Below are 15,041 nucleotides of genomic sequence, written 5' to 3' on the forward strand. Positions count from 1 at the left end.
AATATCACTGCACTATGTGATAAAACGGTGAATGCAATGTGCTGTAAACAAAAGCACATAACAAACAAGCTTAGCACTCCAGGATAAATCATCAGTTGAATCAAGTCAAATACTCCTTTGTAGAGCAACAGACCACAACTCTATCAAAGGCTGCTTTAAAGCCCACTACATAGCCATGAGGTCAAATTCTGCCTTTCCATCTACAAGTTTAAACCTCTTTTACTTCAATAGGAATTGTACATGCATGAAGAGGACAAAAGCCCTTTCATTTGTGCATACTAAATGATAGAATGCATGCTGGAAGGATCTTCTCAGTCTCCAAGTTAAAGAGGTAGAAAAATGATGTGTTGAAAACATTTTACAGTTTGGCAAGGTGTGCTGACTCTGAAAACAATAACCTGTGCTCAAGCTTAACAAAAACAATATTAAAGTCACACACAAAAGGAAACATGGAGGCAATCAACTGAAACATGTCAGGCACAAAAAGAACAATGTATAGATTTTACCCTGGATCATGTTCTGAACCTAGCCACTAGCCTAAAATTTGTGTTAAGAAACATTTAGCATTGGACAGCAAAGTCAGTTTTACTAACCAGGTCACATAATAGGATTAGCGCATATATACAGGAGTGCAGGGCTTTCTGGTGCCAAGCCATTATGCTTTTGTGAAATGAGTGTGAAATTTTGTGCATGTACTCATGTATACAATAATACCGTTACCCTTCTAACTTTACTATCTGTTAATATAATCAGTTCAAAATTCTATGAATGAAAAAACCGAATAGATCCTTTGGAATGAATGTGAGATCTTTAAATATTGCCAAAAGAGGAACAATTGCTGAAGGCTATCTTAAATAAACAAGACTTAAAACAGGAGAATACAAAATGGCAGAACAACACTCCGTGGAAGAAGAATGTCACATTTCAGGATGGTTTTACTTATTTGCCTAAGGAAGGGGTGGCAAACTTCTTGTCTATTGGAGGAGTTGGAGGATGGATGGCGGCTAACAGATTGAGGTTGAATCCTGACAAGACAGAAGTACTGTTTTGGGGGGACAGGAGGCGGGTGGGTGTGGGGGACTTCCTGGTCCTGAATGGGGTAACTGTGCCCCTAAAGGACCAGGTGCACAGCCTGGGAGTCATTCTGGACTCACAGCTGCCCATGGAGGTACAGGTCAATTCTGTGTCCAGGGCAGCTGTTTATCAGCTCCATCTGGTACGCAGGCTGAGACCCTACCTGCCCACAGATTGTCTCACCAGAGTGGTGCATGCTCTGGTTATCTCTCACTTGGACTACTGAAATGCGCTCTACGTGGGGCTATCTTTGAAGGTGATCTGGAAACTACAACTAATCCAGAATGCAGCAGCTAGACTGGTGACTGGGAGCAGCCACCAAGGCCTTGAAAGACCTACACTGGCTCCCAGTACGCTTCCGAGCACAATTCAAAATGTTGGTGCTGACCTTTAAAGCCCTAAACGGCCTCGGTCCAGTATACCTGAAGGAACGTCTCCACCTTCATCGTTCTGCCCGGACACTGAGGTCCAGCACCAAGGGGGGTTCCCTCGCTGCGAGAAGCCAAGTTACAGGGAACCAGGCAGAGGGCCTTCTAGGTAGTGGCACCCACCCTCTGGAACGCCCTCCCACCAGATATCAAAGAGAAAAATAACTACCAAACTTTTAGAAGACATCTGAAGGCAGCCCTGTTTAGGGAAGCTTTTGATGTTTAATAGGTTATTGTATTTTAGTGTTCTGTTGGAAGCCGCCCAGATTGGCTGGGGAAACCCAGCCAGATGGGCGGGGTATAAATTAATTTATTATTATTATTATTAATAATAATAATAATAATAATATTTGTTGTTTAGTCATTTAGTCATGTCCGACTCTTCGTGACCCCATGGACCAGAGCACGCCAGGCACTCCTGTCTTCCACTGCCTCCCGCAGTTTGGTCAGACTCATGTTTGTAGCTTCGAGAACACTGTCCAACCATCTCGTCCTCCGTCGTCCCCTTCTCCTTGTGCCCTCCAACTTTCCCAACATCAGGGTCTTTTCCAGGGAGTCTTCTCTTCTCATGAGGTGGCCAAAGTATTGGAGTCTCAGCTTCACGATCTGTCCTTCCAGTGAGCACTCAGGGCTGATTTCCTTAAGAATGGATGCGTTCGATCTTCTTGCAGTCCATGGGACTCTCAAGAGTCTCCTCCAGCACCATAATTCAAAAGCATCAATTCTTCGGCGATCAGCCTTCTTCTTCTTCTTCTTCTTCTTCTTATTATTATTAGCCAAATGTAACTGGGCATGGGACCCTAATAGACCCATGAGGTCACTTCCCCAAAGCCACTTTCATCTACACCCAAAAGGTGATGATGGGGCAGCTTCAGCTTGGACAGTAATGATTTTCAATCTGGTTTCAAGTCTGGTTTGGGGTACTCAAACTGCTTGGTGCCCTGTGCTGGGAGAGGAACAGGCAATAAAAATGTTGATCCTCTTTGACATCTTGGTGACTTTTGACACCATTTACCACACTGGGGCTACTGCCAAAGGGTGGTACACAAAACTCTTAAATAAATAAATAAATTTATTCGATAAGTCTTTCTTCCACTTCTTGCTTTTTTGATGACTCATTTAATCAGATCAGTCAAACTGCACAGATCTTGTCATGCATATATTCCCAGGTCACACAGAGAAGCTCCATCCCCAGACACTTCACAACTTACTGCCAAGAGCTTCACTGGTTAAACTAGTTCCCAGTATGCCCAGTAATACTGGTATTCTTACTGCCTTGCAATGCATGTCATGGAAGGCTTAGACCAGTCAATAAGCTACATAAGAAATGTATCATCCCTCCTCAACAAAATCAAAAGAGCAACAGGAAATTCCTGAGTCCGCTCAGATACCGCAAAGTTCAGTGCCACCTAGGGACATATAATTACACTATTTACTGAGTATATCCCTAAACTATTACTATATAATTGGTTCTATATGTAAGTTAGGCGCAATCACTAACTCAAATACTAAATGACAAGCAAGTTATTACCCACATATATTCATGTAAAATTCTTACATCAACTAGTTTGTTACAACAGCTTTCTGTCTACAACTACTACTACTTTAATGAAGTCTCACATAACTCCAACACTAATTCTACTTTATAAAGTGAAAATATATAGTTTGTTACGTTATAGTGTGCATTATCTAATACTGTTGTGGCTAACAGCTTCAACAACAAAAGTTGTGAAATTGAAAGCAACTTCACAAATAGTCTTTAAAGCAATTCCTAATACTTTGAGGGTTTTTACAATCAAGTGGTTATAAAATTCTGATGCACAGCCCACCAATTCAAAACTGAAACAAAATAAACAAAAGGATTCAAGCAAAACATACCATGCAGTAAAGATTAGTGTGAAAATGTTTGTAAAATTCTTAATTCTAGAGCAATAATTGTGTTCTAGCAAAAACAGCAAAGAGTTTTATGGTGTCTTAAAGACTAACAGCTTTATTGGGGTATAAGCTTTCATGGGCAAAAACCCACTTCATCATAATGTGTTATCCTTATCTACAGAAAAAAGTCAGTCACAGGTATTCTTTTTCTCAGTTAATACAAATATGGAGTTCATCACTGGAGTAATTCCCACCAGTGCCTTTATTTTTATTATTTGATAAAATACCTGCTAATACTTGGGGGGGAAAGAACAACACTCAGTTGCAGCCAGTCGTGTGTAGCAGAAAATTTCCCAATGCTTTATTTTTCCAAGGTAAATTCTCCATTTTTGAAGTTCCTCAGTAACAATGAATGGGTACGAATTGCAAATAAATATTATGCAATACGGTTAGTTACAAAGTAGTTAGCTTTGTTTACGAAATACAGTACAAATAAAACAAACTTGCTGAAGTAAATAACCTTCTAGGGTCTCAGAACTTTTTCCAATGAAAACTGAAAATCTACAATACAAATTACTATATGCAAATTTACTTAGGAAAATTTTCTAATTCAAAATTATGGACTCAACTAAAAATTGCAATGATTACTAACAATGCGATCCTGACCTATGGTATCACAAACACCACAAAAATTACATTTTCTGTAATGGAGAACTACAAAGACACCACAGAACAAAACCTCCTAGCAGACCTCGCAAACAATAAATATTGCATCTTTTACTAAAGTGGCACCTCCTAGATTTTAAATTATGAAGCCACAACCCTGGAAATGTGATTTCTTGTAGAGAAGTAACTCAGTCATCAGACTCTCATCAATGCTGAAGATTGTATGCTCACTGCTTTTCATGAAGGTTGTTTAATAAAGAAATAATTCATACTGTTTTGTCAAAACTGGACAGAATAACAGCTCCTGCAGGAGAAATATCCAGCTTTCGACTCGGACATGCCACAAATACTATGCCACCTGATTCTACCTACTAGATTGTCTGAAGGCATTTTCAGTAGGGCTGTGTCATTTCTATGTTTAGAACATGATCTTACAGACCACAGGCATCTAGCAGACTATGAGTATCAAATAATTATTTAGCAGCAGCAGCAGTGGTAATAGCAGCACTATAGTCATTTTGACCCTATATAACAAAATGGATCATTCGCCGTGCAGTAACCTTTCCTTAAGGTTCGCCGAGTATATCATGATGACACAAATGAGACCCAGACCTATACAGATCAAGTAAGGGTGGACCCATAATGCACAAGGCCCATGTATTTTTCTGAGTCAACCAAATGTTTCTGGGTGGATAATGAATTATGGAGGATATAAATTAGGGGGAATAAATTTAAGATGGCTTTTCCTAGATGATTTGGGAGTGATGGAGAAGTGTTAGTCAAATGGAATTAAGAGTTATTTGGAGCAGGAACTGTGAGGAAATTAGTTTTGGGTAAATGAATTAAAAGATGAACGGATTTCAGGTGAACTAGAGTGGGATGCAAATGAACTTACTCTGAATTAACTGAATATATAGAGGTTATCCTGATCGAAAATTAGTGAGCTTGCCTTTTGTAACATTTAAATTATATATTTGCATAAAGAGATATAACTTGGCATATGCAGATATTATGCAGATTTGTGTCTACGGGTCTGTGCCCTGTATCTTTCAAGCAACTAGCAATATCTGGGACCATTTAGATATCTCAACCACATATAGCAGAATTAGATCCAAAACATCTGGAACTATGGAAAAGTGAGGTAATATGTGACCATAAAACTGGTTTAATTACAGGTAAATGATTCACCAGATTTATTGTGTCTGCCAAGAGTAACACCAGATTCTTCAAGAAGCAAGGCCTTTTACATTAGGAAAGGACTCCCCCTTTAAATACTGACTGTCCTATTGAAGAAAGACTGTATTGTGGTCAGTTGTATACTTCACCCTGCATTTCTTAACAGACTTTGGTGACAACTAAGTTTAATAAGAATTAATATATTTTACCTCTTTGTTTCCTCTCTGGACTATGTTTAAGAGGCCATTTTGATCCACCTGCAGCCACTGAAATCCTCAGCAGATCTGGTTGCCCATTTCTGTAGGAAGCTAAAACTGACCAATGAAGTGAAAGTAAAAGAAAAATATAGAACTTAGAAAAATGTAGTTAGCTTGTGGCGTCTAGAATGAATTCTAAATTATGCCTGCCTGCCTGCAAATGATCAGACACATGTGTCATTGCAAATAACTCCTGTGTCCTTTGGTTACAGCACTGATACATATTTCCATTTTTTTTCCCTTAGCTCCCTTCTCAGTCATTCCCTTCTAACATCTGCATGCCAGAACGTATGCACATTGCATGACTGAATCACATCTTTAAGAAATGTTTCTAGTTAGCCCACAGCATTTATTCAAGAAGTACTTATCATATGCTTAGGACCCCTTCAGTGTGTTTGTGTGCATGCACACACAGCAAAAACACTGCCATGTAAGCTGTTTGACAGTGGAATGGTCTCCTTCAGGAGGTTGTGGACTCTCCTTCCTTAGAGGATTTTAAGCAGAGGTAGGATGGCCATCTGTCATGGATGCTGTAGCTGAGATTCCTGCAATACAGAGGGTTGGACTTGATGACCCTTGAGGTCCCTTCCAACTCTACAATTCTATGAAGAAAATGTTAAATACTATGGTATGTTTACACCTGGCAACCTACACATAGGTTTTCATTAGATGTGCTTTCCACAAAGGAATTTTGTAATATCTGAAGCAGTGCTTGTAGAAGTGCCCTCTTAACAGTACACCCCTAAACATGACTACTCAGAAGTAAATGACTTTTTGTTAAAAGGGGCTCACTCCCAGATAAGTACATGTAATATTGCACACTGGAACCCACAGTGAACAGTAATGAATGTATCTCATTTATTTCAGTGTTGAGTACATATATTTGAGTGAAGGACTGCAGTCACGGTGCCTAGACCTTCAGTCCTGCCACTGCTATAAACTCTGTTTATATAAACAGGCTTCGACAAATGCAGAATTATGATAATATACTCTACTCAAGTAACTATATATCCGATTATATTCAGGCAAATTGCATGCACATTCAGAATATGTTTGAAATCTTAGCTTGTAAACTTTTTGTAGGCTTTTTTAAGTCCTATTTTTTTTCTTCCTCTGACATTTACAGCAATGATCCATTGCAGTTCCTCACAAATATGTGAAACTGTGTGACATAATTGTCATCAAATCAATCAAAGGAGCTTCTCATACTTCAATTGCAATAATGAAAGGAACTGTTCTCTAATGTATCAGGGTTTGGCAAAAAACGAGGAAAGATTTTTTCATCTGGAATCATTTTCACACTACTTATTATATAATTATTGATATTAATATAACTAGCCTTCTACAAAATAAGATTGCATCCCCATAACTCCAAAAAAATGATGCCACTTGATAATGACACAACTTGGTTATTGATATTTTGAAGGATTTACAAATCCTGAAGACATGGATTGGTTTGGATTTAATATCAAACTATGGTTTGCCGCTCTTGCAATCCTGGTTTGTCTGGTTTGGAAATACTTCCTCATATGGTGTAGAATGAAAACAGAATGCAGAACATTCATTAGGTAACAAAGGCATAAACGTGGGTACTCATGAGGACCTCATGGGAAGAGAGATAGGTGAGAAAAAGATACGTATCCCCCGCCCCAAATCAGTTAGACAATCCTTCAAAAGCTTGGACGATTTCTGCTAAACATTAGGTGTTAAGTGCTGAGCCAATTCAAGACTACCTTTGCCTGGAGGGTACCAGTAGATTGAGAGGCCTTTAGAGCAAATATGGGAAATGTGTGGCTAGACTACAACTCACATCACCTCTAACCCTGGGGTGGGAATAGGCAATAAAGATACAGTTTGATTCCTCATAGCCAGAGTTAGAGTCCTGGCTGCCAAGGACCACACCTGTGTCCTAGGTTTTTTCTGCTGCCTTGTGAAAGAAGAACAAGGGTGAGGGAGGGTGTCTGTCATGGGTAGAGACCATTACCAACCCTTTAGCATTTCGCCCAGCCCCAATTTCTCAACTTCTGTATTAAGAAGCATGGAAGGGAGGTTACAAGTAGGTTGATAATTACAGATTTTCTGTGTAGCAGACCCAGATTTGTCAAATAAAAAGGGTTTCTTTGGCTACGTTCAAAGCAAAAGGAAGGACAAGCAAGCAATAGGTCCCTTGAGTGAAGAAGATGGAGAAATGCTATTGGGTGACAGAGAGAGGAGCTGCCTCTCTCTTCACCCAAAATGAAATGATAATGGCAATGATTGTGTTATTTATATGCCACCCATCTGGCTGAGTTGTCCCAGCCACTCTGGGAGGCTAACAACAAATTATAAAACTACAGAAAACATCAAACATTAAAAACCTCCCTATACAGGGCTGCTTTCAGATGTTTCCTAGAAGTCAGATAGTTGTTTATTTCCTTGACATCTGACGGGAGGGTGTTCAACAGAGTGGGCAAAACTACAGAGAAGGTCCTCTGCCTGGTTCCCTGTAACCTCACTTTTCACAATGAGGGAACTGCCAGAAAGCCCCCGGAGCTGGATCTCAGTGTCCAGGCTGAATGATGAGGGGTGGGGATGCTCCTTCAGGTACACAGGGCCGAAGCCCTTCGGGGCTTTAAAGGTCAGCAGCAACACTTTGGATTGTGCTCAGAAATGTGCTGGGAGTAATGGATTCTTTAGCTGAGGTTCCTGCACTGCAGAGGATTGGAGTAAATGACTCTCCAGGTCCCCTCCAACTATTAATTCTGTGATTCTATTAAATCTCATTTTGTTTACTGGTAAGAGGCAATAGTAAAGCTAGAAGATACAACATTGTTAAACTGTAACGAATAAGACAAACTGAAACCACAACAGCAATATCCTATTTTGAAGTTACTGTATGCTCATAATGTATCTCTTAGTATGGAGGTTTGCCAAAACGAAATTGAGAAATGGGGGCTGAAATAGTTCTCAGGAAACAAGCCAAAGTGGCAAGCCACAAACTTTCACGTCTTAAATATGCATAACTCTAGATCATGAATCTCAACACACTTTGAGCCATAAATGCACTTCAGCAAAGGGCAGGAAGAGATACTAGAACAACTACTGAAACATGCGTATAGATTAAGCACCAATTGCACCATCAATTCTACTTCCTAGGAAATAATAGTAAATAAAATGAAATCCTAATGTGATTAATACCAATAATAAATAAAGGGGTTTTGTGTAAATAATATAAATAAAGGTAAAGGTAAAGGTACCCCTGACCGTTAGGTCCAGTTGTGGATGACTCTGGGGCTGTGCGCTCATCTCGCTATATAGGCCGAGGGAGCCGGCGTTTGTCTGCAGACAGTTTCCAGGTCATGTGGCCAGCATGACTAAGCCACTTCTGGCAAACCAGAGCAGCGCACAGAAATGCCGTTTATCTTCCCACCAGAGCAGTACCTATTTATCTACTTGCACTTGATGTGCTTTCGAACTGCTAGGTGGGCAGGAGCTGGGGCCGAACAACGGAAGCTCACCCCGTAGCGGGGATTCGAACTGCTGACCTTCTGATCGGCAAGCCCTAGGCTCTGTGGTTTAGACCACAGAACCACCTGCATCCCTGAAATAATATAAATAGCTTTCAATAAAAGAGCCAAATGGTTCTTAGGAAACAGTTAAAACACTAGAAGGCCAATCATTTCAACAGAAATTACACAGGATACAATCCATTCACCCTTTGCATTTACCCCATCACTTTTCATGCATGGGGATTTCTTCCCCTCTCAGCAGCCCTCCTGTGGCCAAAAACTGCACTCACAGGACATTTACACATGCTCAATGGACCTCAATGGACACATGCTCAATGGACCTTTCCATAACCCTCTGTTCGCCTTAAGTACCATCGCAGCAAAACACAGCTGGAACTCACAGTGGAAATGCCTTTGTAGGTTTAAATGGCTTGCAAAATATAGTCTATTTAACTCCATTCATCCATGTACCAGTAAAGCCTTATGTCAAAAAGTGTACAAAAGTGCAATAGCTGGATTCCCCCATTCTTTTCAAGATTCCAGCACTCAAAGAGTTTCAGTCTTCCATAGCTCAGATCTCAAATAAACTTCCTTAAAAAGAACTTAAAATTGTAGTTAATCTGTTGACATTGCTAAAAGTAGATCTGGACATAAATTAAGTCATAGCTGGAAATATGAAACACGGGCTGAAATTCAAAAGACCTGAGTTATTTAGCAGCAGATGCTGAATCCACTTTTTGGAGATGAATCGAGGCTCAGAAGGGCTAGCTGGCTGTAGAAAGTGCTCAAATATCACACCCATAGGCAACACAGTAACTTTTTAGATAGCAGATAGCACATGAGACCTGAGAGTTCTGCATCCAAGCCCTAGCACAGGCTGTTGCATGGTCTTGGATACATCACTTCTCAGCCTTAATTTCCAATCTGTTTTTTAAAAAAAATGTGAATAAAGCCTTGCAATTTGCTAGTGGTGGGGAGCACTTTCCCTAGTGAGTAGGACAGATGAAACTTGAATTGAAGTGACACACCATGTATGCTGCAACGGTTCTTTACAATCCCTTCTGAGTTTGCAAAATCTCAGAAAACAAAACACAAGTTTTTCAGCTATTTTTAATGAAATTAACAAAAATCTACACTTCCTACATTTATGCGATTTCCAACATTTCTGCCCAGACGCTGTTTAAAAAGGCCACGTGGCAACCCTATATAGTGTCATTGGAAAAGGTATACTCTACTGAATTCCAGCATCATACTGTGCTTTGGACAGAGAAAAGAGACTACCAGAATCCCAAACCGCAACACAGTTTTGTTGCATTTTACAAAGTTCATGATATCAGACAGAATGCTATTAAGGTAAATGTAGATATTATATATAAACGCCATATATGTATCCCAAAGGATATCATCTCTATTTGAAGCCAACAGTGCTTCAGAATCTCTTTCCTTTATGGTCAGCAACCCATAAAACCTCCACTTCAGCAGCCAGCTCTCCAAGAAGTCAGCTCTCCCACTCAGACAGAACAAACCTGAATGACGGAAACACAGTACTTACCAAGCCACCACAAATGCTGAAGATTGCTGTGTGCATTTCCTGTGCATTAACATGCCCACGGTAGAAGCAGTGGCGCAAATCTGAGGGGGGCTGCCTTTCAGTGGCCCCCACATGTACTTCAATATAGTGAGGAGCGATGAAGCTGGTGTCAGCACTCAGATTCAGCTGGAATACCTGTCCATAGGCACTGAGGCGGTAGTGAGTCCTGAAAGGGATGGGTTCCACACCTGTCTCCATGCTCCTTTTCCTCCTTTTGAAGTGGTGAGTATGAGGAAAAGTTTCTCCAAATTCATTCACCCGCGTGGGTGTCACTATTTCATAGGACGGCAGATGTTTCACCAAAGTCTCTGCAACAAAACAGCAAAGGTACACACTTTGAATATGGTGCAGATTCCTGATACAGGCATGGGATCCATCACAGTCTACTGCCTACCAAAGGAGACAAGGCTAGACTTTCTATTCTTCGGGGAAACCAGTGCAATACGATCTGCCCTTTTGAAAGCAGAGAAAGCAGAGAAAGCAGAGAAAGCAGAGAAAGCACAAATAATCTGCACATGCACCAACTTCAGATAGGATTGGGGCAAAAGCCCTGGTCAAGCACTTTGGCGATCCATTGCCGGTCAGTGTAGACCAGGCATGGCCAAACTTGGCCCTCCAGCTGTTTTGGGACTACAATTCCCATCATCCCTGACCACTGGTCCTGTTAGCTAGGGATGATGGGAGTTGTAGTCCCAAAACAGCTGGAGGGCCAAGTTTGGCCATGCCTGGTGCAGACAGCAATAAGCTAAGTCGGCCCAATTCTCTGACTCAATCTTTCGGTCATCATGGTTTGAAAAAGATGTACAAACTAACAATGGCGCAATATATGCATCAACAATATACAAAGGGCAAAAACAATGGCTTTTGCTTCACTCATACCTGACCTTCCTAACAATACAATACAGGCTATTTTCTGGCTACACTCCTACGCACCATTTTAAAACTTGAATAATGATGATGTTAAGTCACCAGATGACTAAAACCAGTCCAAAATCTCAGGACTCTTTCTAGCATTCATTGGGTGCTAATTGATTAAAATTTGCTCAGAGTACACATACTAAAAATTAAGGAGCCTAAGTTAATCATGCTAATTCAGTGGGCTGACCCTGAGTAAAAACTTAGCTGAGTTAACACTGAAAGTCTGGCATATTCCAAAACACATCCTATGATATAAAAGTGAGAAAATGTTATTTCCTCAGGCGCTTATGAATTAATTCCGACGTCCATGCAAGAATAAAAGGACAGTGGGAACAGGCACTGCTCCTCTTTGCCTACTGAATAACGAGCTCCAAACACAACTGCGGACAAATGTCTTTCTTATGGGTGCCTGAAATGTTTTTTGCTCTGGTCTATCTGCCCTAGTGTAACCATGTACGAGGACGGGGAGAAAAAAGGCCTTCCAGGCAGGAATGCACCTGAAAGAGACAAGCGCCCAGCCCCAGCCGGGCTCTGCCTTCGCCTCAGCGCGCGCCGCGCGCTCTTCCCGCACGTGCAAGGCTCCTTCCCCACGCGCACGCGCGCTCGCCTCACGCCGCTGTCCCTCCTCCTCCTCCGCCGCCACCGCAGCGCCAAAGCCTCGGGTTCCTAGAAAGCGGCTTGCTGGCGGAGAGGGGCGTGAGGCGAGCGGCCGGGGACCTCCGGGGCTTTTCGCGCGGGTGCCCGAGCCCGGGCGGGCGCGCTCTTCGAACCGGCCGGCTCTTTTACCTTGCTTGGGGTGCAGGCGGGCTTCCCACGTCCTGGCGACGAGCAGGGCGGCGAGGTACAGCAGCCGCGCCAACCCCTCCGGAGCCCGCATGGTTCCGCCTGCCTCTCCCTCTCGAGGGAAACGCCTCCGGCGCCGCTCCTTGCTGCCTCAGCGGCGGCCGCGGCAGCTACTGCAGCCGCTCGCCGGCTGGGCCGACCTCGGACGGCGCGGCTCCCTCATGTTCCCGCGGCGCCCGCGCTGCGCCCGCCGCCGCCGCTGCGTCTGCTCTTCCTCCGCCGCCGCCGCCGCCTCTTCCTCTCCGCCCCGGCGTCCCCGCTCGCCTGGGACTTCTTAGCGAAAGGCAACGCTGCCGGCTCGGCGCGCCCTGCTGCTGCTGCTGCCTCTTGCTGCTGCTGCCGCCGCCTCCCCTCCACGTTCGCTCCCTCCAGAGCTGCTGCCGCCGCCGCCTCGCTCTTTCCTGCCGCGCAAGGAGGGAAGGGTGCCAGCTTCGCGGACTCTCCGGCCACCCCGGGACCCCCGACATCAAAGACTCTGCCCGCCCCCTTGGGGCAGGGACCTGACCAGCGATTGGAGGAGTCGCGGCGGCGGCGGCGCTACCGACTCGCTCGCGCTCGGCTCGCTCTCGCACACGGAGCAGGCTCGAGGTTGCGCGGCTGGCTTGCCAGAGGCGGGTCGCGGAAACAAACCGGCCCTGTAAGCAAGGGCAGTCGGCGTGCGGTTCTTTATTCCTGCTTATAGGGAGCCTCAGAACAATAGAAAGGGGACCCGTTGCAAAAATCCACCTAAAAAGTTCCGGAAAAGAAAGCACGAGAAATCGAATCCCACTTGGGTTCAAGCGTTGCCATATTTCGAAAAGTAAAAGAAAACAGGGCACCCCGAAAGTTTTTAGGAAGACCCCCAAATTGTGAACGCCTTTTTTAAAGGAAACCACGGAAATTGTTGAGCTTTTTAAAAGGGAAAGGCGAGGAAAAGAACCATGATTTTTCGATTGACTTTTCTGAACTCCAGGACAAAGCACCACTTTTGGGAAATTCTACCCCAATGTCAATTCCGCCTTTGAAATCCCACTAGTGTCCAGATGTATGGCAGTCCTAAACCCATAGAAGGCAGCCAGAACAAACCCCCAAAGTAAGGCAGTGAGTCTCACTGGACTGGGCAAAGATTCTTAGAGGGGAGAGGGGACTGCACTCTAGGTTGATGCTTGTCTGCTGGGGCCTGGCTTCAGTGGTGTCCTGATATCTGTAAGTTGTGTGGCATTGGCTCAGAAGCCACAGCCATCCATCCAAGACAGAGGCAGAGTTGTGGGAAGCAGTTGTGTAGCCCACACAAAGAGGATGCAGTGCCATCTTCTGCCTTTTATCTAATTGGCTCTCATTTCTTTTTAATGCCTCAAACTGATAGTCCTCAAAATATTGCACACCTCCAAGAGGAAGTATGGCATCAATTATCTTGGGATGGGATAGGATGCTTTGGGCTGAATCCAGGTTTTCTTTCTCCCCCCCCCCCCCAACAAATTATCACCACTGTGGTGATGCCGCCAAAGCTTGTATACAGCGGTACCTCAGGTTACATACACTTCAGGTTGCATATGCTTCAGGTTACAGACTCCACTAACCCAGAAATAGTACCTCGGGTTAAGAACTTTGCTTCAGGATGAGAACAGAAATCATGCTGCGGCAGAAGCAGAAGGCCCCATTAGCTAAAGTGGTGCTTCAGGTTAAGAACAGTTTCAGGTTAAGAACAGACCTCCGGAACAAATTAAGTACTTAACCCGAGGTACCACTGTACCTTTGGAGGAAAATAAACAACTGCAATGACTTATTCGTTTAAAAGCAGTGTCAGTTAAGGCTGACAATACACAGGGCTTCCTGCCAATACTGTAATTAAGAATAAATCATCGTAAAATTGTAGAGTTCGCGGGGACTCTGAGAGTCCTCTAGTCCAACCCCCTGCAGTGCAGGAATCTCAGCTAAAGCATCCATGAAGATGGTCATCCAACCTCTGCTTAAAAACCTCCTAGGAAGGAGAGTCTACCACCACCCAAGGGAGTCCATTCCACTCTTGAACAGCTGTCACTGTCAGAAAGTTCTTCCTGCTGTTTAGTCAGAATCTCCTTTCTTGTATCTTAAATCCATTGGATTGAGTCCTACCCTCCAGAGCAGGAGAAAACAGCTTGCTCCATCTTCCATGTGACAGCCCTTTCAGTATTTGAAGATGGCTGGTGCTGGAGGAGACTCTTGATAGTCCCATGGACTGCAAGAAGGTCAAACCTATCCATTCTTAAGGAAATCAGCCCTGAGTGCTCACCGGAAGGACAGATCGTGAAGCTGAGGCTCCAATACTTTGGTCACCTCATGAGAAGAGAAGACTCCCTGGAAAAGACCCTGATGTTGGGAGAAGGGGACGACAGAGGACGAGATGGTTGGATAGTGTCCTCGAAGCTACAAACATGAGTCTGACCAAGCTGCGGGAGGCAGTGGAAGACAGAAGTGCCTGGCGTGCTCTGGTCCATGGGGTCACGAAGAGTCGGACACGACTAAACGACTAACAACAACAATCATATATTGCCATTTAGTGATGCTTGTTCAGTGGAGTTTCATGGAAGAATGTTCTGAAATGAGGGCTTTCTATTATAACCCTTTGCTGCCAGGTAGAAGGGACCAGTTTTTAACTGATACCCTAAAATAAAAGATATCTGATGAATGTGTTATCTTCAGTGATGCACAGCTGTTAGAATATAATCTTTGGGTTGCCCATGATTTGCATATCTCAACTTTTACC

General features: G+C 43.5%; 1 protein-coding gene across 4 annotated transcripts in view; it reads right to left on the bottom strand.

Annotated features, from left to right (window-relative positions):
- ADAMTS20 (ADAM metallopeptidase with thrombospondin type 1 motif 20) overlaps window positions 1-14,474 on the bottom strand; it is a 78,368-nt gene extending 63,894 nt beyond the window's left edge. For 2 of the 4 annotated variants that reach the window (XM_083399238.1, XM_083399237.1), the window contains exons 1-2: window positions 12,260-14,474; window positions 10,517-10,863 (exon numbers count right to left, since the gene is read on the bottom strand). In XM_083399238.1, coding sequence (XP_083255364.1) covers window positions 10,517-10,863; window positions 12,260-12,350 — 438 coding nt within the window. In that variant the 5' untranslated portion in view covers window positions 12,351-14,474. Of the gene's footprint in view, window positions 1-5,428; window positions 5,534-10,516; window positions 10,864-12,259 lie in introns of those variants that run through there. The other 2 variants (XM_083399239.1, XM_083399240.1) reach the window with 2 other exon arrangements.
- Between the last annotated feature and the right edge of the window lie 567 nt (window positions 14,475-15,041).

The sequence above is a fragment of the Podarcis tiliguerta genome (assembly GCF_965153285.1).
Source record: "Podarcis tiliguerta genome assembly, chromosome: 10".
Classification (NCBI taxonomy): Eukaryota; Metazoa; Chordata; class Lepidosauria; order Squamata; family Lacertidae; genus Podarcis; species Podarcis tiliguerta.